At 39.8% G+C, this 23,570-nt stretch overlaps 2 protein-coding genes across 2 annotated transcripts in view; one reads left to right on the forward strand and one right to left on the reverse strand.

The window, feature by feature from the left end:
• The window catches only part of washc4 (WASH complex subunit 4), a 32,187-nt gene extending 16,378 nt beyond the window's left edge, over window positions 1–15,809 (forward strand). Inside the window, exons 16-33 of the mRNA XM_004912904.4 lie at window positions 1,162–1,269; window positions 1,831–1,977; window positions 3,157–3,236; window positions 5,165–5,270; window positions 5,419–5,535; window positions 5,988–6,156; window positions 6,757–6,911; window positions 7,205–7,279; window positions 8,125–8,229; window positions 8,684–8,818; window positions 9,892–10,000; window positions 10,370–10,436; window positions 10,893–10,979; window positions 11,670–11,817; window positions 12,240–12,336; window positions 13,081–13,277; window positions 14,426–14,525; window positions 15,227–15,809. Coding sequence (XP_004912961.2) covers window positions 1,162–1,269; window positions 1,831–1,977; window positions 3,157–3,236; window positions 5,165–5,270; window positions 5,419–5,535; window positions 5,988–6,156; window positions 6,757–6,911; window positions 7,205–7,279; window positions 8,125–8,229; window positions 8,684–8,818; window positions 9,892–10,000; window positions 10,370–10,436; window positions 10,893–10,979; window positions 11,670–11,817; window positions 12,240–12,336; window positions 13,081–13,277; window positions 14,426–14,525; window positions 15,227–15,282 — 2,058 coding nt within the window. The 3' untranslated portion in view covers window positions 15,283–15,809. The remainder of the gene's footprint in view (window positions 1–1,161; window positions 1,270–1,830; window positions 1,978–3,156; window positions 3,237–5,164; window positions 5,271–5,418; window positions 5,536–5,987; window positions 6,157–6,756; window positions 6,912–7,204; window positions 7,280–8,124; window positions 8,230–8,683; window positions 8,819–9,891; window positions 10,001–10,369; window positions 10,437–10,892; window positions 10,980–11,669; window positions 11,818–12,239; window positions 12,337–13,080; window positions 13,278–14,425; window positions 14,526–15,226) is intronic.
• A 2,267-nt stretch (window positions 15,810–18,076) lies between these two features.
• appl2 (adaptor protein, phosphotyrosine interacting with PH domain and leucine zipper 2) overlaps window positions 18,077–23,570 on the reverse strand; it is a gene marked incomplete at its 5' end in the record, with an annotated part of 54,460 nt that continues 48,966 nt past the window's right edge. The window contains 5 exon segments of the mRNA NM_001112918.1: window positions 18,077–18,836; window positions 20,139–20,186; window positions 20,799–20,939; window positions 21,625–21,661; window positions 21,934–22,108. Coding sequence (NP_001106389.1) covers window positions 18,705–18,836; window positions 20,139–20,186; window positions 20,799–20,939; window positions 21,625–21,661; window positions 21,934–22,108 — 533 coding nt within the window. The 3' untranslated portion in view covers window positions 18,077–18,704.

Raw genomic sequence — 23,570 nt, forward strand, 5'->3', positions numbered from 1 at the left:
CAATGTGGAATTGCCATTAAGGAGCAGTCTGTGGCAGGAGACTGCCCATGCATTATATGTAAGTGCTATTTAGATATATTGAGTCAAGGAAAATACAAAAAGCTTGTAAATAAAATTTGATCTAGATTTGATTAGATTGTTTCTATTATTAATATTATATTATTATTTCGTTTCCATCGTTTCTGGGCCCATGAAACAATTTTGTTGCAATAATAGACTTTCATATATGAGTACACTTACACATTTCACTATAGTCTTTTATTTGCCAAGAAAGGCCGTTTTAAGTGCTGGTGAGATCTGTAATGTGAAATGCTTGAGGCCAGTTGGTTTCTTGCCAATTTGCAGTCTCCAAGTGAAATGGAGTGTAAATCTGAAAGAAATTGTTTGGAAGCACAGTCGGCGAATGTGATAAATTGCTTGTGATACACATACCTGTATTATAAGCATGCATTATTTAGTAGCAAATTAAAGGACAAGGAAAGGCAAAGTCACTTGGGGGTGCCAAAATGTTAGGCACCCCCAAGTGACTTTAATCGCTTGCCTTGTACCTTGGGCTGTTGCCCTTGTTAGGAGAAAACAGCACCAGCCCGGGGTACTTGTAGCGGAGCGCTTCCTCCGTCCGCCTTCCTTTTACTACGACTAAATGACAGGCGCATGTGCAGTAGAGTGAAAAGCTGACTTCTCTGTTAAAGTTCGGCTTTTCACTCTACTGCGCATGCGCGTGCTAGCAAAGCAGGAAGGAGGAAGCGCTGCAGGTACCCCAGGTTGGTGCTGTTCTCTCCTAACAGGGGCACCAGCCCTGGGTAAGGGTAGGTGATTAAAGTCACTTGGGGGTGCCTAACATTTTGGCACCCCCAAGTGGCTTTGCCTTTCCTTCTCCTTTAACCATGTAGGTGTGTTAATTATGGCATTGCCATTGGAGACACTGAGGCTTAATACCTTGGCCATGTTCAGACAGCTGTGTTACATTTTCAGCTGTGTCTCAGGTCTTAATGGCAAGTTTGCCCAAATTACTGACATTCAGCTATGGCAATATTTAAATCCAATCTGCTTTATCTCAGGTTTAATGATTTTTTTATTTTTTTTCAACCCATTTGTTATGAGCTTATTACTATAGATGTATTCCTGTGTTAAGACTTTGCATTCTGTTCATGTTCATAGGCAATAGAACACACTTTTCACAGGAGAAGCATGGTTGTAGCGGATTCTGTATCACACATTACACAGCACCTCCAGCATCAAGCTCTTGCTGCCATTGCTGTTGCTAAGGTAGGGGTGGACTAATCAATTCATCTTTTAAAATGTCAACAATTCTCATCAGGAAACTTACCAGTTCTGACCAGTCTTTTCTTTATTCCCCCAGAAATCTACTAACTATTCTGGCATTGTGTGGATTTATTTTAAAGGTTTAATAATGTGTTTTTTTTAGGAGCAGTGTTTATATCAATATGTGACCAATAAAGCATATAGTGACTTTAGTGAGTTGCTTTGTGACAGCACAGCTTCACTTCATGCCATTGTGTCCCCCACACAAATTGTCTCAGCAATGACATGTGGGCAGTGAATAGAATGGTTTAGCTGCTCAGGCAGTGGGTGAGGGAAGCTGTGCTGTCCGCAGGACCCTATCCACTGGAGACCTCTCAAGGGATATTTTGTTTTATATTGTTCATTATTATCGTGTGTGTTTTTTCAGTGTGTTGAAATCAAATTACACAGCAGTGTTAAAATTAAGTTGGTAGTCCCTGATGCAAATACTTTACTAAATGTAGACCCCTACATTGGTTACATACATATATTTTTTCATTTTTGTTTATATCTCTTCTAATACAGAAAAGGGTTATTTCTGATAAGAAGTACAGTGAACAACGCTTAGACGTTCTTTCTGCCCTTGTATTGGCAGAGAATACTCTCAATGGTCCCAGTACAAGACAGAGAAGGCTCATTGTGTCATTAGCCCTAAGTGTGGGGACACAAATGGTAAGTTCCTCGAATGAATGATATCATTACCATTTGTGCTCTTTGTTTCACTGAACATCTGACTGAGAGAGATGCAGCATAGAGACAGAGAGATTGAAAGATAAAGGGATGGTAGTGTCCTGTAATTTATTATGTTGTATTTATATAACACTGATGCATTTATTCAGCTCTTTGCAGAAATTCTTCATCATTCTCGTAAGACCCTGCCCTAGTGAATCTTAACATCCTATTCACATAGCACACACACAGCTATCAATCTAACTGGCTGTATGGGAGTAGGAATAAACCCTGAAAAAGTAATGCTAACTAGTGAGTCACCTTGCTGCCTATGGGCCATGCCTTGGACAATGTGCAAGATCCAACAGTTTTTTATTTAATACGCAGCTTCTTATGGATGTCCAGAATGCAGTTATTCAGCTGTCACCATAAATGGTGAAATCGTTTATTCTCCTAATTAAAGGAGAAGGAAAGGCTAATAAAGAGTTAATCTCAAGCTGCAGGCATACCTTCAGTTCTCTCAATAGTGTCCTTAAATCTCCCCATATTTCACCTGTTCAGATGATCAGAAGCCAAACAGGAAAGAAAACGCTGAGCTATGTAAAGAAAGTTCCCATAATGCCTTGCTTCTGCACTGAGACCCAGACCAGTGTACATGCTCAGTTTGTAAGACTATGAGGAAGCTTCCTGCTGATTGGCTCAGATACACATTCCTAAGGGGGGGGAGTGAGTTCTTAGCATTCTAGAGGGAGGGGGGAGCAGGAGAGAGGAGAGAGCTGCGTGTCTCTGGCAGAGGAAAACAGACACAACATCTTTTGACAGATAACTCAGTGCATCGTTTCTGTGAATGCTTATGGCTGTATTTACTTAGACCTTTCTGATAAAGCTTACTTAGTTTTTACCTTTCTTTCTCCTTTAATGTAGTTGCACTCTCTGTACCTTTTACAATTCTTTTACTAAAGCTTTACCTTCATAATTAAGGTGTCTAAGCTATGATTTATATGAGCCATACTGTTAGATATAGAATCTGTATAGCTTGTCTGGTTTTAGCAAGCTAGCATGGTCACATAAAGCTAGTTCTTTTCATTCTACTCCACACAGTAAAACCAAAAGACGAGTGATTTACTTTTTCATTGTGAAAAATGGCTGTCTATAGATTTCTGCATTATTGTACCTTTATAGAAAACCTTTAAAGATGAAGAGCTTCTCCCACTTTTGCTTGTAATGAAGAAACTGGACTTAATAAGCGAGTTAAGAGAAAGGTAAGGAAGCGTCAGTAACTAAATGTATATCAAGACTAACGTTAAACTGCTTTATCGGAATACGCCTGTATATCTGCATGATAATTGTTGTGCCTGCAATTAAATTTCTAATTACAAAATGTAGGAGAAGCCATTTTATACATTTCTTTTGGTTAGTAGTTCAAGGGCAAGGGCAAACAAATTAAGTGAGTATAGCAGATGATCCACCTTCATGTGCCATTCAAAAGAGAGGCTACTGGCACACAAAGTCAAGGAGGACTAGCCCATAACTTTTTATTATGCCAAAACTATACAATGTTTCGGGGGAGAACACCCATGAAAACACTGTGTGGTTTTGGCATAATAAAAAGTTAGGGGCTAGTTTCCCTTGGATCAGCTTTGTGTGGTAGTGCCAGAAATACTGAGCACCAAGCATACAGTACAGAGGCCTGGGTGTGTGTGTGGGTGTTTTCTGCCTTCATGTTCTACATATCCTATAACTAGAGTTCATGCAGTTTGTTGTTTTTTATGGAAAACTATGCACTAGTTTATTTTTTTTTTATTAGGTATTTTTCTACCAAAGTCCATCAAGTTCAACCCTTCCAAGTGAACCCCAGCATATACATAAACCTATCCTGACCTATCCATGCATTCACATACATAAACCATACATACTAACATCAAGATTTTAGTATCACAATAGCCTTGGATATTATGCTTGTTCAAGAAATCATCCAGGCATTAACAGAATCTGCCATCACAACATCACTAGGGCATTCCCCAACCTCACTGCTCTCATTATCTAATCTAAAGGGGTGGCCTCTGGTGCACTGATCATTTTTTTCCTCAGTAACTTTTTGTGCTGTACTGTATCAAATGCTTCAGCAAAGCCCAAGTAGATGACATCCATTGCCATCCCAGCATTGAGGTTCCTGCTCGCCTCCTCATAAAAGGCAATTAAGGGCTGTGACACACGGGGAGATTAGTCACGCCGCAACAAATCCCCCTTGTCACGAGCGACTAATCTCCCCGAAATGCCATCCCACCGGCTAGAATTTAAAACGCCGGTGGGATGACATACGTGGCGGCGTGAATTGTGGAAGTTGCCGAAGTTTCCTCTCAAGGCAACTTCGGCGACTTCCACAAGTCGCGCTGCCGCATATGCCATCCCACCGGCGATTTACATTGTAGCCGGTGGGATGGCATTTCAGGGATATTTGTCACGGCGCAACTAATCTCCCCGTGTGTCACAGCCCTAAATGAGTCTGGCAAGATACACAAAATAATAGAATTGGGATTTGCAATGCATTTAAGTACCCTATCCCTTATTACCCCTTCCAAAAGCTTTCCTACCACTGATGTCAGGGCTCTTCTAAGCACTTTTGCAATTTAGATGAATTTTTTTATTCTAAGCAAAGATATAGACAGTTTTAGACTTTATGCTAATACAATTAACTTTGTAGCAGCACTACCTGCTGGTCATTTTAACTGACTGCCGACAGCTAGGGGAAAAAAATGAACTTTAAAGGGAAAGGTGTTGTGACCTAAAGTTGATGTTTCGCTTGTCAGTATTATTCACAGCGTCAGCACTATTTTCTTTTTAGTTAAAGGAGATGTTAACTCAAAATGTAAAAATTTGTATAATGGTTTTGTGCCTTGCTATGAACTTCCTTTTCCGAGTGTGTGAAGATTCCAGTTGCACTACACAATTTCTGTGAAAGCTGCCTTTTCTGCCTACTTGTACTTGTATTTTTATCACTATTAACCCTGGCATCATTGTATAAAATGTTTTTCTTAAGGGGATAACTGAATTTTATTTTCCAAATTGATTCATGTTCTGCTTAATGAGCCTTTTCTTTAAGCTTTAGTATACAAATCACCTTTTATTGTCATTAAAACCTTCTGCCCAGTGTTTGACATTTTTCTTGTGAACACAATTTAAATCCTAGAGTCCGATCACAGTGCAATTGCTGCTTTTTGTATTGGCACCGGGCAGTATTTCCTATTTATCTGGATGATGTATATGAAAATGCTGTGGATGCCTCAAGATTACACGTACGTAGATAGTCCTTTCGATTTTGTCATCTGACTCAGATGCTGCACATTTCTGCATCTAGATTGTTCTAATGCAGTGAATATTATCAGCACAGGAATGTGGGTTCCATTTGGTGTATGGTATAATGCTTTGTGCGTTCTCCCTCAGTACATGTTCAGTGCATTGTGGAGCTGCGTCCCTGATATGATGCAGGCCAGGCACCTTGAGTCCTATGAAGTGTTGTTGGAGTCCTATGACAAGGAAATCATGGCCGTTATGACAGAGGTAATTGCACCTTAGGATTTGTGATTTAATTTCTGTAATGTCCTCTGTATATGTGCAAGGGAATGAAGCTGGCACACCTGTGACCGGTATAAGATACAAGGCCTTTTATAGGGCTGCATTTCTGGGTGCATAAAGTAGTGCGGTATTAGTTAAACACACAGTTTTTTCAGCCACTTACCACTTAGTTGCAATTTCAGTTCTTACCCCACTATATTATAAAAGGCATTAAGCTTTTCCAAGTGCAGTAACCCATAACAACCAATAGGATAGTTGCTTTTGAACAGATTACCAGTACCTACTACCTCCTGTATACTGCCTTTTATTGCATAACCCCCTTTTTCTTTTATGACCGTTTACTAATGTTTAACCAAGCATACAAAGTTTTTCTATACACAAATGTTTTTCTGGAAATGTCTGACCTGGTCATTGCTTGTATCCATTTTATTTTCAAGCACCTACTAGACATACTGTGCAAAGAAATTGAAAAGGATCTCCGTTTGTCCGTCCACACACATCTCCAGTTGGATGAACGAAACCCATTCAAAATCGGCATGAAAGACTTGGCTCACTTCTTTTCTGTAAAACCCATCCGATTCTTTCACAGATTTATTGATATCAAAGGTAAGATCTTTTGCTCATTTGTTTGTCTGTTCATTTTATTCAAAGGGAAAGGATATGAATGTGAGGGCCTTTCAATCTGTATTTAAGGTTTGCTGTATGAATATAGAATGTACACATGGGCATTTGTACTTGTGTTTTATGCAAGGGGCTGGATGCCCCTTGTATGTACAACTAACATATGTTGTAGAAATCCAAAAAATAGGAAAAAACCTTCAGCAGGTTTGCTGCAAAACATTTATTATTTGTGTTACCACTACCCACAATAAATGTTTTGCAGCAAACCTGCTGAAGCTTTTTTCTTATTTTTTGGATTTCTACAATTGTATTTGGTTGCAGCACAGAGCAACAACTAGGAACTAAAGCTTTTTTTTGCAAGTATTTTATACAAAGTTCACCAACAATTTTTTATTTTTGAACTAACATATGTTGTAGGTGCTGTATTGTAGCCACAAAGCAAGACTGAAATGCCACAAGATGCTCAGATACCATGTTTGCAGTGTGGCTACAATACAGCTATTGTTCTGTTGTTGCATGAAAGTTTTTACTGCCAGAGCAATACATTATTCTTTGACTGTATAAATTATCCTTTTTACCATATAGCTTTCGTCACTCATTATTTGGACAAAACCTTCTACAATCTGACTACAGTAGCTCTCCATGACTGGGCCACCTACAGCGAGATGCGAAACTTGGCCACACAGCGCTATGGCTTAACAATGACTGAGCCTCATCTACCAAGTCAGACCTTGGAACAGGTACTGCTCAGTGTACAGTTTTGGAATGTAAAGCTGGTTTTATTAGTGCTATGAAATACTTGTAACACTGCTACATCTCATACAGGTTATAATATAATAGTGATCATAAGTATCCTGCAGTGGGAAGCATCTTTGATTGTGTTATAACTGGGAGGCAGCTGCCAAAGGTTACAGGAACATATTAGTATGCACTTCCCTGTATAGTCTGAGACTTTCTATTTCCTGCTCTGTTACTCTCACTTGTAACCTTTGATTATCACATTGCTAACTTATTGTTCTTGTGTTTCTTCCAGGGCTTAGATGTTCTTGAAATCATGAGAAATATTCATGTATTTGTATCTCGCTACCTGTATAATCTCAATAACCAAGTAAGCCATTTTGTACATGAAACTCGTGCTTGCATAGCATAGTTTGCATAGCAAACATGAACTTAATGACCTTAACACCTGCTGATTTATAATCCTCAGTGGACTTAAAGATTAACAGCACTTTTAATGGTGGCTAGCAGAACCTGATAAATAAAAGGAGCGGTTCACCTTTAGGGTAAGAGCTCAGAGTGGTTCAGTCACTTGCGATAGATCTCTGCTGTTGCAAGCGACTAGCCTCTCCGAAGTGGCTTTACACAGGCAACAGTAGAAGCCGCTGGTGTAAAGCCCTTCACATCTCTTCGTTTTCCAAAGTCATGCGAAGTTGCCAGCAGGAGGGAATTTCGTGTGACTTCGGATTATCTATGGGTGGAAACCCATTTGTAAATGGTTAGTTACCTGTAATAGCAGAGATCTATTGTGGGCGACTAAACCAAACCGTGGGTTGTTAGCCATAAGTAAACTTTTAGTATGTTATAGAATGGCTAAATCTAAGCAACTTTTTAATTTGTCTTCATTTTGTTTTATAGTTTTTAATGTGTTTATCACAAAAAAATCTTTTTAGATATTATAGGGGCCTAAACAAATCCTAGGGTACAATAAAACTTAAAAGGGGATGTTCACCTTTAAATTAACTTTCAGTATAATGCAGAGAGCGATTATTCTGAAACTATTTGCAATTGGCTTTGATTTTTATTATTTGTGGTTTTAAATTTAGTATAGTGAGGGTTTGGGTGTCTACACATATTAAATACCAAGTTCTCTCTCTCTGGAGATGTATCTATAAATATATTGAGCTATATATGTGTTGGTGTATATATGATATGTTTTAATATCTTTCTCTGCAGATCTTCATAGAAAGGACTAGTAATAACAAACACTTGAACACGATTAATATCCGGCACATTGCCAATTCCATTCGCACCCATGGCACTGGAATCATGAGTACAACTGTAAGTACAGTTTGCCTTTAGAAATCTATCTAAAGTGCTGCTTTCCATTTGTCTGCCTGCTTGATACCCTGGTTTAGTAGCTAAATCAAACTTTTATATGGGAGAATTTTAGTGGGGATGTAGTCTGATGTGAAGGGTCTGACCACGGGCAGTAGTATGCTATAGAAGGCTACAGTTTTCTCATAGCCTGCTCAGATACAAAAAGCCTTGGCATTGTCTGTAGTAAGGGTAATTCTGCAGCAATACCAAAGGGTTAAGTAACCTCTTCATCAAAGAGATCTAACAGGGCACCTAATTTAAACTAGATGCACTTAATGTTGGGATTTTATTTAACTGTTTGAAGTTAACAGATATCTGGTGTAAACATTTTTTAAAGTGGCCCTGTAAGCACTTGGCAAACGTTTCCACGCTACATTTAGTCCTTACATGAATGCTGTTTTTTCTCTTTCCCTAGGTAAATTTCACCTATCAGTTTCTAAGGAAGAAATTTTATATATTTAGCCAGTTTATGTATGATGAACACATCAAGTCTAGACTTATCAAAGATATTCGATACTTCAGAGAAGTTAAGGACCAAAATGATCAAAAGGTAAAAATTACCTCTAGCAATAATAATTTTTTTCACATTTTATTTGTATGACAAAATAACCACACAAGAAATATTATTAGTTATACAAAAAAAAAATTCAGTTTAGTGTGTCTTAACATTTCTATGATTTGCATGTGAGAGGTGACTTGCCTGTGGCAAGCAGACACCATGGGCATTGGCTGACTGTGTGGCATTAAGGAGACATGCACTAGCATGTGTATTGACCTCAGCATATACTCATACCAGGCCAGATTGGGTTTTCCAGATCACTTGTTTGTAAGAGCCAAACAACACTACAGGCTGTTTATTTGTTAGCAGCAAATCTGTGTGGAACTGTTAGGATGTCAGCTGGGATATTTCCCAGGAACTACTTTGCAGCCAGCCTTTAGGATTGACTCAAAACACAGCATTTATTTATTTGCTGTTCTAGAGCCTGCTGGATATAAAGATGGCTGATGAGTTTTCAGTATCTGTAACAGAGGGCCCCACACAGGTCTTATGCAGGTTAATATGAGAATGATGAAAATGGTCACATTTGCATCTAAATGGGTTGTCTGCACAGGGCTTAATCAAAGGGGGGGGGGGGGGGGGCTAAAACTTGAGGGTGTAAAAACCTCTGTTTATTTACATGTTTCAAAAGGATCATATTGGCTAGGGAGAGAGCGGCTGAAGGGAGCCCAAGTGCCCCTCTCAAATGCAAGCCAAGCACTGAGAACCATTTTAAAACAGAAGGTGCCACATGCTATATGGAAGTAAACACAAGTAAAGTGATCTGACTAAATATACTCTGGTGTTAAGGTGTTGAACCATGTTAGCCAAAATTCCAGGAAATATAAGGTTAGGTGATAACTTTTGTTGGCTAACCGAGCAAGTGAAATTTACTAGCTTGTGAGATGATAGTACATCTCTTCTTCAGGCTTAAAGATGTATTACTATCATGATGGTAAGATGGTAACGTCTATGAAATACTTACTCAGTTAGCCAACAAAAGGTATTACCTAGCCTTATATTTCCTGCAATTTTGGCTAACATGGTACAACACCTAAATGAACTTCCTGAATTGTTTCCTTTAGTACCCATTCGAAAGAGCAGAAAAATTTAATCGTGGCATTCGGAAACTTGGGCTTACTCCAGATGGGCAGAGCTATCTCGACCAGTTCAGGCAGCTCATTAGCCATATAGGTGAGTTATTGGTTCCTTCTGATTCTGTTTCAAGTACAGATACATGTGAACTTGCCATCGGTAACGTTATTCCTAGTTCCCTTAGTTGGTAGAGATGCATGTCTGTCAAATACTCACAAGACATGCCTAGCCTGCTATGACTTATGTTCTTATGGAAACCTTCAGATATCCTTTATTCTTCTGCTACACACCTGTATGTGCAACAGCTTCACCCTATTATTCACCCTGTATGGGCATTTGCTTCACTGCTATTAGTCATAGGAAAGGAGTTCTGGGAGTCGGGAGTAGGTAATTGCCTTTATTTATGGGAATGGATGAGAGCAGAAATACTGCCATTTGTATATTCTGAGTTGGATTTCTCTATTACAGGGAACGCTATGGGCTATGTGCGGATGATTCGCTCTGGGGGGCTGCACTGCTGCAGTAATGCAATCAGGTATTTCATGTGCAGATTAAGCTAAGCACGGACTATATGCTTTCATGAGAGAAATGTGGTTTTCTGGTGCTTATTTGTAAAACATATTCTGATCAATTATAATTTCTGAGACAAAAACTTTACAGTGTACTATTTGACTGATTTCTGAATATCAGGCCTTTTTATTTTTGCAGAATTTAAAAAAAAAATTTTTTTATCCTTATTCTGACTGAACCAAATCCAAACTCGCGGTCATGTGACAACTAGAAGCTACTATTTTTTATATACTGCAACTTATTTTGGGGTGGACGGGAGTTTTGCAAATTTGTATGTGCAAATTAAAGTTCAGATTCAAAGGAATGTTGAGGACTCGGTATTCAGACGAATCCTACAATGCTATATAATGCTTTCGGTGAATGCCCAGACATGGGTGTCATTAATAAAACCACAAGCTAATAACAAAATGTTGCACTGTAGGTTTGTTCCAGACCTAGAAGACATAGTTAATTTTGAAGAACTGGTTAAAGAAGAGGGTCTGTCGGAAGAAACACAAAAAGCTGCTAGGTAAGGTTTGGACCAATGGTTGCCCCCTTCCTCCCACTTCACAGAAGTGCCTTAAGCAGATTAATTGGGGGCTGTCGGTGAATACCAATAAGGGCTAAATTTCAGAGTTAATACTTAACTGCTGACTAAAATTATAATCACTATAATGTTCATATATATAATGTTCATAATTGGGGGCATTATCAAATTTTTGACCTAAAGGGGATAGTCCCAACTCAGTCTAAAGTTCTCTGGTTTAGATGGCTTGTAGCAGAACAGCATTATGTGTGGCTTATACACAGACTATATTATGTGCATTTATCTAATGCCAGGGGTTTTTGTGTGTGTTTATGAACAGCAGATGATTCCAGCCTGCCCAGCTGCAGGTAGAGTTTATAGAACAGTAACAGTAGACCGGCCATTCCCACTGAGCAATCAGATCAGTCAGATCCAATTTACACTGGGAACAATTGCACTCAGTCAGTGCACAAGGACAGAAAACACTGATCTAAAGTGCAGTGTTGTGTTAGTACAAAACATGTGATGGGCGCAGTCTATACCTAAAAAGAGCATAGTCCTGTATGGTTGCTGCTGTCTGTTCAGTAAGGACTGCTGTAGCCCATGTATGCCCCTAGCTCTGCCTGTAACATGAAGCTGTTGGATAGGGAGCTTCAGCAGTACCTATGTCCCCATGTTTTCTTTCTCTTTCAGGCAGCTTGACTCTGTACTGAGTGATCTGACCCGCAATTCAGCAGAAGGCACTGAATATTTCAAAATGTTGGTGGATGTATTTTCTCCTGAATTTCGCAGCGCAAAGAATATTCATCTCCGCAACTTCTATATCATTGTACCCCCACTGGTGCGTGTCACATGTGATTAGAAAAAGGGGGGGGGGGGGGGGTTTCTAGTGGGGTTTCCTAACACAAAAATAATGCTTCCTCGCAGGGCCACTTTAAGGACTTGGGGGGGGGGGGGTGGTAGGTTTCACGGGGGAGCAGATTGCAGGCAACTGGTGACAGGTATGTACTGTGTATGTAGTAATGAATTAATGCAGGCACAATCACAGTGGGCCCCAGAATCTGTTGACCTGGGCTAATGCCCCTTTTGCCCTTATTAAGGCAACCCTGCTTGCTCGTAATATACGTAACCCTCACACAACTGCACCTTGTATTTGCAGATGAAGTGTGTATTGCACCCTTCTCAGTGGAACATGGATATGAGTGTGATGGGTTCCTTGTTTATTTTTTGGATCAATCCTTTATTGTCTGCCCTTATTTTTAGACCCTGAACTTTGTGGAACACTCCATAAACTGTAAGGAGAAGTTGAATAAGAAAAATAAAGTTGGTGCTGCTTTCACTGATGATGGTTTTGCCATGGGTAAGCAAAAAAATTCAGTATGTATATCCAAAAAATAACTAACAGGGCGATTGAAATGAATGAATTGGGACTAATTTGGAGGTTACAGATGACACAGAATATAAAACAAGGTAAGTTTTCCTGTACAACTTCAGCACTGCCACCCTGCCTAGCACCTAGTTCACAGCATGCCGCACTGATAGTCTTAAGGACCCAAAACATGCTGGGTGCGCTGTGCATGCTGGGAAAAAAGTGGTGCATTGCATAGTGTTTGGATGTAAATATATTCTGGTGCCTTATAACTTGTAGCTTCTTGAAGCATGCACGTTTTTAGGAACCATTATCCTGTAATGGCCCTTTTTTTCCAAAATGTATTTTTATCATAACTAAAAAGCACTTTAAGGCAGCATATAGGAATCATACTTCCTAGAGTAGGATGAGCAGTGTTTTCACTTCTAATGCCCTTTAGTCACTGCTGGCTGAATGCCTTTGTTTTCAGGCTGCTGTAGCCCTCACAAACATGGAGCTGTGTAAATACAAAGTGAAATTCCCATGATATCTGGTCCTGATGCTGTTACTGCTGAATTATTAGGGGATAATATATATATATTCTTCACACTACACCAACTGTCTTGAACTGACTTTAACCAATCTCCCTATGAATGATATAATTGGGTGGTGTCACTATATGGTACCACAGGGAAAACACCTGTTACAGATAAAATCTCTGCCATTTATGCAGTGTTCTCCTTCTCTTGGCTGCAGGTGTTGCATATATCCTAAAGCTTCTGGACCAGTACCAAGAGTTCGATTCCCTCCACTGGTTCCAGTCTGTACGAGAAAAGTATGTAAAGGAGAAGCGGGCTGTTTCTAAACAGCAAAACGTACAGTCAAATAACCAGGATGAGAAACTTCTCCAAACCATGAATTTAACACAGAAGAGACTGGACATTTACCTTCAGGTAAGTGACGTTTGTGTACTTGGAATCTGAGTGTATTAAGTAAAAAATGTGCATCACTGTGTATAAATATCTGTTATTTCCATGTCCTTCTCTTTTTGTCTTGCATTGCATTAGATTCCATGATAAAGAAGCTGGCCAGTTAAGTTGGCCAAACAGGGGCAGATTTAAGCTGCAGATTCAAGTCCTTTAGTCTTATTTGGCATCTTATCTGCCCATTTATGGGGACCCCCAAAGGGCCTACCTGACTGATATCTGGTCTAAAATTGTCCTGGTATTGATTTGGGCAGATTTGACTTTTGGTTTGGGGGCCACATTGCCTCACTGATGCAGCATCGCTCCGCCAGGTTCTATTCCCATTATAATTCGATTGATTTGGCCATGGGCCAAACAATTGGATTACTCCAATATCACATAGGAGCATATGAGGGGAAAGATGCAACCTTAATCTCGCCTGAGTGTATCTTATAGTGTATAGCCATCTTTACTTTGCTATAACTTGGGGATCTGGCAGTATATAAAAATCCATTCCAGGTATAAGGGCATTTTTTTTTTCATTTTAAAAGATAAAACCTAAGTAAGCTTTATCAGAAAGGTCTATGTAAATACAGCCATAAGCACTCACAGAAACGCTGCACTGACTTCTCTGTCAAAAGATTTCTTGTGTATGTAATTCCTATGCCAGAGACACACAGCTCTCTTCCCCTCTACTGCTCCCCCCTCCCCTTAGGAATGTGGATCTGAGCCAATCAGCAGGAAGCTGACTCATAGTCTAACTAACTGAGCATGTTCACTTTGTCTGGCTCTCAGTGCGGGAGCGAGGCATTATGGGAACTTTCTTTACACAGCTCAGCGTTTTTTCTTCCTGTTTGGCTTCTGATCATCTGAACAAGAGAAATATGGGGAGACTTAAGGGCACTACTGAGACAACTGAAGGTATGCCTGCAGCTTGAGATTAACTATTTATTAGCCTTTCCTTCTCCTTTAAAGCAGTTTTGTGGCTGGTGTAGGGGTCACTGAGGTAGGGACAGATTTGACAGATGTATAATCTCTGAAAGTGCTATGGAATATGTCAGCACTATATAAATAAAGGGTGATAAACTAAAGAATTTATACTAAAAACTACATTTTCCTGTTTTTTCCCTCTTTAGGAATTTGAATTGTTGTATTTCTCACTAAGCAGTGCAAGAATTTTCTTTAGAGCAGACAAAACTGCTGCTGAAGAGAGCCAAGAAAAGAAGGAAAAAGAAGGTTTGTGAAAATGTAGAACATTTTTTGTTATAGGCAGTCATTTCTTGTGTTTTCCTTTGTACATTTTCCCCTTTAAAAGCGATCTCAACCCCAAAACTGTTTTTGCTTAAGGAAAGAAAATGTACAGCCATTAAAGGACAGTCAAAGCCCAAAAAACTATTTTTGCATAATAAAAGAAGACTTAATTCTAAGCAACTTTCCAATATAAATGTATTTTTTTGTGCTTTAAAAGTTATTTGTAAATGTAATTGAAAGCAGCATTTGCTGAACTCCTGGTTGTTACTTTTTGAACAATGTTTAAAAAGTCTCCTCCAGCAAGACAGGTCTGTTAGTCTACTGGTTTGTTAGTGTTTCAAGTCAGAGCCACCAGGGCAGAGAATAGAAAGGACAGGCAGACACTGCTTTCAATAGCAATTTAAATATACAAATAAGTCAAAAACCATTACAAATATGCTGATACAGAGCAGTACCAATTCTCTTGGGTAATGCAAAGACATAGGGACAGTTTGCTGTATTCATGTCTCAACAAACCGATAAAAGTAGGTGTAATTGCAGTTGCTATCCTAGATCCGTATTACTAACACATAAGTCAGTAGAACCTGAAGTAAAGATGTAGTTCAAAACTGAAAGGATGAGAGCAGCATTTAATATTCTCCTTCTCACTAACTTGTTTATTTATAATCATTTGTTTTTCCTCCCAGATTCATCTGGACTAAGCAATGGAAACCTGCAGAATTCTGATCCTGTTATGAAATGATCCTGCTACAGACTCTTTATGCCACACAGTTTAATCCCTGTGTTTTCTTTAAATCTGTTAAGAGACTGGAACATTGCACTCTGAATGTGAAGCTTCCCCCTGCCATCCCCATATAACTGGTAACATGCAGCACTTTAGAGCAGACACTGCACAGCAGTATTGTGGCAATGGGAAGCTGCTCATGCGACAAGGACAGTGCCAGGTCCCTATTGTGGAATGAGATGAAGTATAACAAGCATAATGGCACACATCTAGAAACATCCTAGCAATATTACATTATATTCTGAGATCGGCCCAACATGGGACCCACCTAGGACCAATTAAATAAAAAAAAAAGGCAAACTGGAAATGATTTATAGAAGCTATATAAAGGAAGGATGGATCCAAATGTGATTTGGTTTTAAGGCATTGGATGGATGTTAGTGTGTGTATAGTCCTGTAAAAACACACTTTTTGTACTTCAAAATATTACTGTAAATGTCTTATCAATGATGTAAAAATGTACAATATATACATTAACCCATCCAGTCTTGTGTCTGGTCTTATTCCACTTCCTTGCAGTTTTCTTCCCAGACAGTAGTTTATAGGAATTGTTTCTTGTCTAGCTCTGGGCAAGTTCAGCCTTTAGCTGTTCACTTATATCATGTTCTCAAACAGGCTCCACGTCCTGTCTGTACTCCTATATAAGGGCGGCCATGACTGATCTCAATAGGTTCAATGTTATAACACAGCTAAAAACTGCTACGTGTGAACTTGTCTGGATGGGTTATTAAATTAATGTAATTTGCTTGACCTTTCTGCATTTGTCTGAGGCCCTTGAGCGACAGCTGTGTGCAATAGTATTTGTTTATACTGAGTCATGGGCTGACCTGGAGGAAGCAGGAGCCCCACCATTATGATACAGAACAAGCAGTGTAATTACTATGTAATAGAGGCTGCTAAGCAGGTGATATCCCACAGCCCTGCTGACTATCTTCCTGCACAACTGCAGCAGTGAAGATACCCTCAACTAGATACACAAGGAGAGTCTCCGATAACACATTAGTGACAGGCCCCTAGGCAATTTTATTGAAGATTTGGGAAATGTCCCAGGCTGGAAGGATTAATACATTAAAGAGAACAACCCTACCCTATAACTGCCTTAGTACAACAAAGGCTAAGGAGAAGGAAAGGCAGGAATTGATATTAACATATTTGAAAAGGGCATCAGCCCCTGTCTTGAACCGCTAACCTTAGAAAGTTAGCCGCTGCTTGTAGATCGGCGCACCAGCCCTCAGAAGATTCGCCTGTGTTCCTTCTTGGGCGCCGACATTTTCAAACTCCACGATGTCACTTCCCCCTTCGCCTGCTCCTACTGCGCATGCGCCGATTCGTGACCCCATGACGTAACGCTGACTGGCGCGCTTGTCTGTCAAGGAGCCATATTTGCACTCCTTTGGCCAGCGTGTAAGTAGATATAAACACTGCGTTCTGCAGGTTTATATTCCCGGCAATGCCTAGTGATCACGCAGAGGACTGACACTTTTTTAATTAAGAGTATCAATTTATGTAATACTACCACATGCCTACAATAAACAAATAACAAAGCCGGGTTAAGTACTCAGATTAAATGATATTTTTAATAAATAATTTTCATTATGTTTGATGCTGGTTTTAGTGGGATGGCTGGGGATGTGGGACTGTGTCTGTGGGATAGTGGGACTGTGGCATGGCGTGGGACTGTGGCTGTGGGATGGCTGGGGATGTGGGACTGTGGCTGTGGAATGGTTAGGGATGTGGGACTGTGGCTGTGGGATAGTGGGACTGTGGCATGGCGTGGGATAGTGGGACTGTGGCTGTGGGATGGTTTGGGATGTGTGGACTGTGGCTGTGGGATAGTGGGACTGTGGCTGTGGGATGGCTGGGGATGTGGGACTGTGGCTGTGGGATGGTTTGGGATGTGGGACTGTGGCTGTGGGATAGTGGGACTGTGGCTGTGGGATGGCTGGGGATGAGGGGCTAGGCTGGTGGCTGGGGATGAGGGGCTGTGGGATAGTGGGACTGTGGCTGTGGGATGGCTGTTATAGTAGGGAGAGATGGTGCCTATAGTAGCAGTGGGAGGATAATAGCCTCTGGGAATGGACTGGGGCTGTGGGATAGCAGGTAGCAGCTTTCTGCTCTATCCAACTCGATTTCAGCACAGCAAATGCAGCCAGAGGCACCGTGCAGGACTAGAAAAAACACAGGAGCATTCCGATTGGACAGTAGAGTGAAGGGGGCGGGGCTAAGGGGGGGTCAAACATTTCTTCAGAGACTGCAGATCTTGAAAGGAAAAAAAAAACAAAACAGAGCTCTCTGCTGTGCACTGAGCATGTCTGTGTCCTGGACAATCTGTGTTCAGTGAGACAGGAAGCTGCACAGGCTTAGAGCAGGTACTGCATTTACTGACAAGACTTTTCCATGTCAGAGCCAGATTAAGCAACAGCACGGTGAGTTCAGGAAATATGTTAAGGACTGTGTTAAGGCTAAGTTATTGAGCTCATGTTGTTTTTAGACTTTCCTTGTCCTTTAAGGGCAGATTTATCAAAATGTAATTAAAGCTCACCATAAAAATAATTCACCCACTTTCTGTTCATTCTTATGGGAATTTTAGAAGTGTATTTATCAAATGGTGAACTCTAACTTTCACCCAGTGAAGTGGGTCAGTTTTTCTGTGGTGAGCTCTAATCTCACATTTTGATAAATCTGCCCCTTAATATTATCTATAATGCACAATTTATAATACAAAGGAGCCACAATCTTTCTTTTTTAAAAAAAAAAAAAAAACACTTTAATTTGAGGCATTAGAGCGTACATAAACCATTAACTTTCCTCTAAATTAAATGTATAAGAGCGGAGAGGCAAATGTAGTGTATAGAAATAGTTAAATTGTTCCTTATACTACACAAGAGAAAAGTAACAATGGTTTAAAGGGGATTTCCACCCAAAGAATGACGGTGGGAGCAGATACTGCCTTCATACACTTCTTCATTTACAAAAGGAATGTAAAATCACTAAGATTTGAATCAATGATTATTGAGAAGTTTCTTGGTATGACATTTTCTGCATTATGCAAAACATATGCAACCATTATTTGGGCGGACATCCCTTTTAATCAAAAGTGCAATTTATGGTGCAGAGATGCGCACTAAATCCATGCCGGCTGGTAGGTAGGGAGCCAGTCTGGAGTCTGGACCTTCTGCTTCCTTAGAGCAGAATATCCCATGAGCTCACTGACAGCAAGGAGCTTAGCTCACATCTCTATGAGGTTAAGTGCAAACAGCTACTATTACCAAATTAATCCCTTTAATAACTGATTTAATAGTACAGATTCACCAAGTGTCACAACAGTCTGTAATTAAAATAGTAACAGAAGAGAAGAGAGAAGAGTTTACACAGAGATGCTAGGCTTCTGATTCTGGTTCCTCTTTACCATCCATAAGACCATTCTCCTCCGTCTGCTCATTCAGGAGTATAAACTTTCCATCATTGGATAAAGGAACAGAAGACCTGAGCAGCGCCAATGCTTCTGGGTTCTGCAATGTAGGGAAATGCACCAGATACAACATTCAGTATTATATTGTTACAGCTACCATTAATTCCATTACATTTGATAAACAAATGATCCCAATCTCATACTATCTGTCAGCTTCAAAATAACTATAATAAAGCCTGAGTAATATTGAAGGGGGACGTCCATTTTTTCTTTTTTACCCCCCCCCCCCCCCCATAACTCGGGCCTAAATTTGTGGGCTAGCTCCAAAGGCTGGGGCCTAGCATGTAAGACAGCAGCCCACTACTAGTGATGGATGCAAGAACAGACCCACACTGGGTGAACTGCTGATTTTTCAGCGGTTTGATCTCTCATTCCCAGTGCAGCTCTGTTTCTCACCCTTCTGTGTAGTGTGGAGGGCACCAATGATGGGATTGTCGGAGAAGGGAGCATCCCAGGTAACAGGCTTCTGAATTCTTGATTCTTTTGCTGTATTGCTGCATCAATAACATTGCAAGGGGACATGATTACTTTGTACAAGTACATTAGAGGGGATTATAGGCAGATAGGGGGTGATCTTTTTAGAAAAAAAAAAAAAAAAAAACGCACCAGAGGCCACCCCTTTTAGATTAGAACAACGGAGCTTCCATTTGAAGCAGCGTGGGTCGTTTTTTACAGTGAGGTTGGGGAATGTCAGATTCTGTTAATGCCTTTAAGAGGGGCCTGGATGAGTTCTTGAACAAGCATAGTATCCAAGGCTATTGTGACACTAAAATCTACAGTTAGTATTGTTGTTATATATGGTTTATATAAGTGAGTGTATAGGTAGGTAAGTATAGGTTTGTGTGTGCTGGGTTTACTTGGAAGGGATGAACTTGATGGACTCTGGTCTTTTTTCAACTCTATGTCATTTTATGTATCATTTAAGAGAAGTATATTAAACAAGTTACTGTATTTGGACAGGCAAGTTTATACTGGAGCAATTTTTCTACTTGAATGAGAATGAGATGTTATACAATTGCTCATTAAATCCCACACTGAGGTCAGCTGTGCTGCAGTTTAAAAATCATTTAGCATTGTTTTAGTAAGTTATGCTTTATTTTTAATGAACAACAAACATATTGAAGCGATACAAAAAAAACAAAAACAAAACGTGCTAGTGTGTCCTACACAGGACCCAAAATCCCAGGGAAAGTTTGGCAGTTGGTCATTTTTCCTGGCGGGACTTGTACCAGTGCACCCTATGTTATTAAGTGCCGAATATGGCTATGGCTTGTATAGCTATTGCAAGGGTTACAATGTCCCTTTAAGCCAGACTACAACTTTAAATAAAACATGCACTTGCCTCCTGTGCCGCAGATATTCCTTTGGCGAGGTTGATAGCATTACAGATCTGTGGAGAGAAATGAAGAGGAGAATATAAAATCAGTTTGCCTGCTGCAGTCACACAGAGCTTTGCTAATTCAGGAGTTGATCATTTGCAATCATACTACACACAGGGTTTATATGGCATTTTCTGTTTTTAAATAATCCACTTAACAGGGGGATGTAATAACTCACAAAATGTATTTCAGTAAAAGGACTCCTTCCTTGGTAACACTTACCAATATTTGACTTGTATTTAACTGAGAACATAGAAGCGATACTGCTGGCTGCACAAATCTTTATAAAACATCTTGAATTAAAGCTGCCTAAATGGTGCTAGTGCCTATGGCAATAGTACAGTCACTGTTCATTTAGGAAATGCCAAATGGAATCTTGCACACACTATGCTGTCATAGTGGCTGATTTGGCATATATTTTCCATTTCTCGGAACTACATTCACAGCTATATAATAAAGAAAGCTTGGCTTTTCCATAAGAACCCGCAGCAAGAAATCCAGAAAAGGTCTGGTTCTGGGAACAGAATTAAAGCCATATGCTCCTCCCCACCCAATATGGTAAACAAGTACTGAAGTTTTAATTTGTTCTGTTATGATGGGAACAAATAAATATATCTAAGCACCTTTTCACCCTCTGTGTTGCTCTCCAGAACATAAACACTGAGTGATCCTTCTCCGGAAGCTTCAGGAGTCGAAAACACAAATCCAACCAATCGCCTGTTCTCCTGATGAGCAGCAAACTGGGTGATGTTGTCAATGTCAAACTATTTAAAAATAAATATACTTGTAAATTATTTTTTTTTTAGCCACTTTTAGTTTGTTTCCCAACATCTTGTCTGGTTTTGGACATTGATGCATTGGGAGATATGCAGGTATGCATCAGCTGCACTGTGTTTTGCAACATGGAAAAAAAGCAATTATTTTCAATTTATTTTAGAAGCACCTTTATATAAGACTTTAGGGACAGCCTGTATGGTCCTACAGGAAGAGATCTGTCCAGAGTTCTAGCACATGTAGCTATGACTCTTTTGGTGGCACACCATGCACCTGGTTGCTGCAATGGTACAGATCATGTCGCACTGACAAAGTGGGAAAGCAGAGCTTACTACATTATGCCAGAAGGAAGCTCTGCACACTTCTAATTAGTTGTATAAGATGTTTAAGTTATTTTAGCTTATTTATAGGGATGCAGAGAACCCACTTTTTTGCATTCTGCATCCCTACTTATTTATCAAAGATTGAAGATGAAGTTAACAAATAGAAGAATACAGGGTCAACAGAGTGAATGTAGTAATAGGGGGCAGAGTTTGCTCCAGCTCTGGTATAACAATCAGAGTCTGATGTAACAGTCTAAACGCAACTGATTGGTTGCTTCAGTTCATCACACGTGGAACAAAGTATGCACTCAATATTCCATTCCTCCTTGTTTCTACAGAACCATCTACTTACACTTATCCGTGTGACTTGTGTTTGGGGGTCTATTAATCTGCAATACAGAGACAAATGAACACAGTGTTTGATTTTAAAAGCAAAAAACAGATATCCATATCTTATGACAAATAACCAAAATGTAAAAGTATTCACTTATATTGAGAGTAAATTTGATTCAGAATATAAAAAAAAATATTGCAGTGAGACAAACAAATGCAGAATTATTGTGCATAAACAGTGCAGGGACTGGTGTGAATAATGAATAATCTCTGGAATAATCTCTGGAAAAACGCTACAGAATATAAATAAAGGATGATAATAACCAACCTGATATTCTTGCTGGTGACCATCAAGTGGGATTCTGTCATGCGAAAGATATTGTGAATAGCACGAGCCGCTAACACTTGTCTCATGGCTTCATAGATGACTTTGTTAGTAGAGCTGGATTTAACAGCCATTGAGCCCAAGAAACGAACCACAAACATCTGCTGCAACAGTAGCCCTGCAGAGCAAAACCCAGATGCATTGGAAGTGCAGTCTCTCAAAGAAACGATATTATGAGCTAGTGCTTTTAACTACTCCTGTACCTACCTAATCACACTACCATGGTGCTTGCTTGAGCATACAACATCAGTGGGAGGAATGTTTAACATGGGGCAAAGCTGCCCAGTTATTGTACAGAATGGTTTGTCCATTTTTTTCCAATGACAATAAAAGAAAATATGTTTTATAATAAGACACTGGTTGTTAAAGAGTATGTCTCGTAATGGTGAACATCCCCTTTTACAAGAGAAAATGTGATAAAAAGCCTCAGGTAAGTTAGTATGGTATATAATATTTTATTGTCTCAAACCTAAAATCAGGAGAGACATACACAAAAACTCCTAAACATAAAGCAAAGGTCAAATAATTCAATATACATGGCTATCTAAACTAACAGAATAGGTCTAAAAAAGAAGCTGACTTTCAAGAATCTAATCATTTTCTTCATTTGCACACTTAGGTGTGACATTTTGTGACAAATCAGGAAAATACTAAAAGAACAAACATTTATCCAGGGCTGGATTTCAAGCTGGTGCACCCCTAGACTGCTTGCAAACCAAGATTTCCATATTTAGTTTCTTTTAAAATATTCCCTTGTCCCTGAATCCTGATTGTTTATATCAGCCATCATCCTTCATTGCTAGTATGCTCCATCCTTGATAATCCAATTCTCATTCTCTACATGTACTTATTAAAAAGTGCACACCCCACAACCAGCAGATACTTTCTACCAGTTTGTTTATTCCCTGTAGTGTCAGTTTTTGAACCAGACAGTATAAGACTGTCCCTGCCCATTCCTCCAATCTTTGACAGCTAAATTCCAAAATGCATTTATAGGCAAGTTATATGGGTATAGGTTTGAATCTCTGTCTAGTAGAGTTAGAATCTAGCCTTGTACAACCCTACAGTACAGCTTCTGAGGAAGTGGCTATGGGCCACAAAATGCATCAAGCCAAGTGGGTGATAATTGATAAAGAGATTTCTATTTTTAACCTAACTAGCTGGTGCTCTGTGCTTTGGGCTGTTATACAACCTTACAGTAACACAGTGCTCAAATCAGTGTACACATATTGGATATAAGCTCAATGGTCAGCATCCGAATTACCTCAGAGTCTCCCCTTAGTTTGCAAGCTAGCCTGAGAGTTCTCCAGCCATGATGCAGATTTTCCTTAGTAAACCTGCATCAATTTTAAACACACACACACAGAAGGCAGCTTCAATACATCCTTATCTATCTTCTAAACTACTGCTGACAACCAATGTCACAGCCAATTGTACCTGATGAAGGGCACGCCCCTATCCTGCTTGACACACTAAACCACAGGGGCTGCTGTACTGAATGTCTTCTGTGTGCAGGCTCTGATTTGTGTTCTGTTACAGAACACAAAAGGGGTGTTGAACCCCTTCAAAGCTGTGCACCA

This window comes from Xenopus tropicalis, chromosome 3 (assembly GCF_000004195.4).
Source record: "Xenopus tropicalis strain Nigerian chromosome 3, UCB_Xtro_10.0, whole genome shotgun sequence".
Taxonomy (NCBI): Eukaryota; Metazoa; Chordata; class Amphibia; order Anura; family Pipidae; genus Xenopus; species Xenopus tropicalis.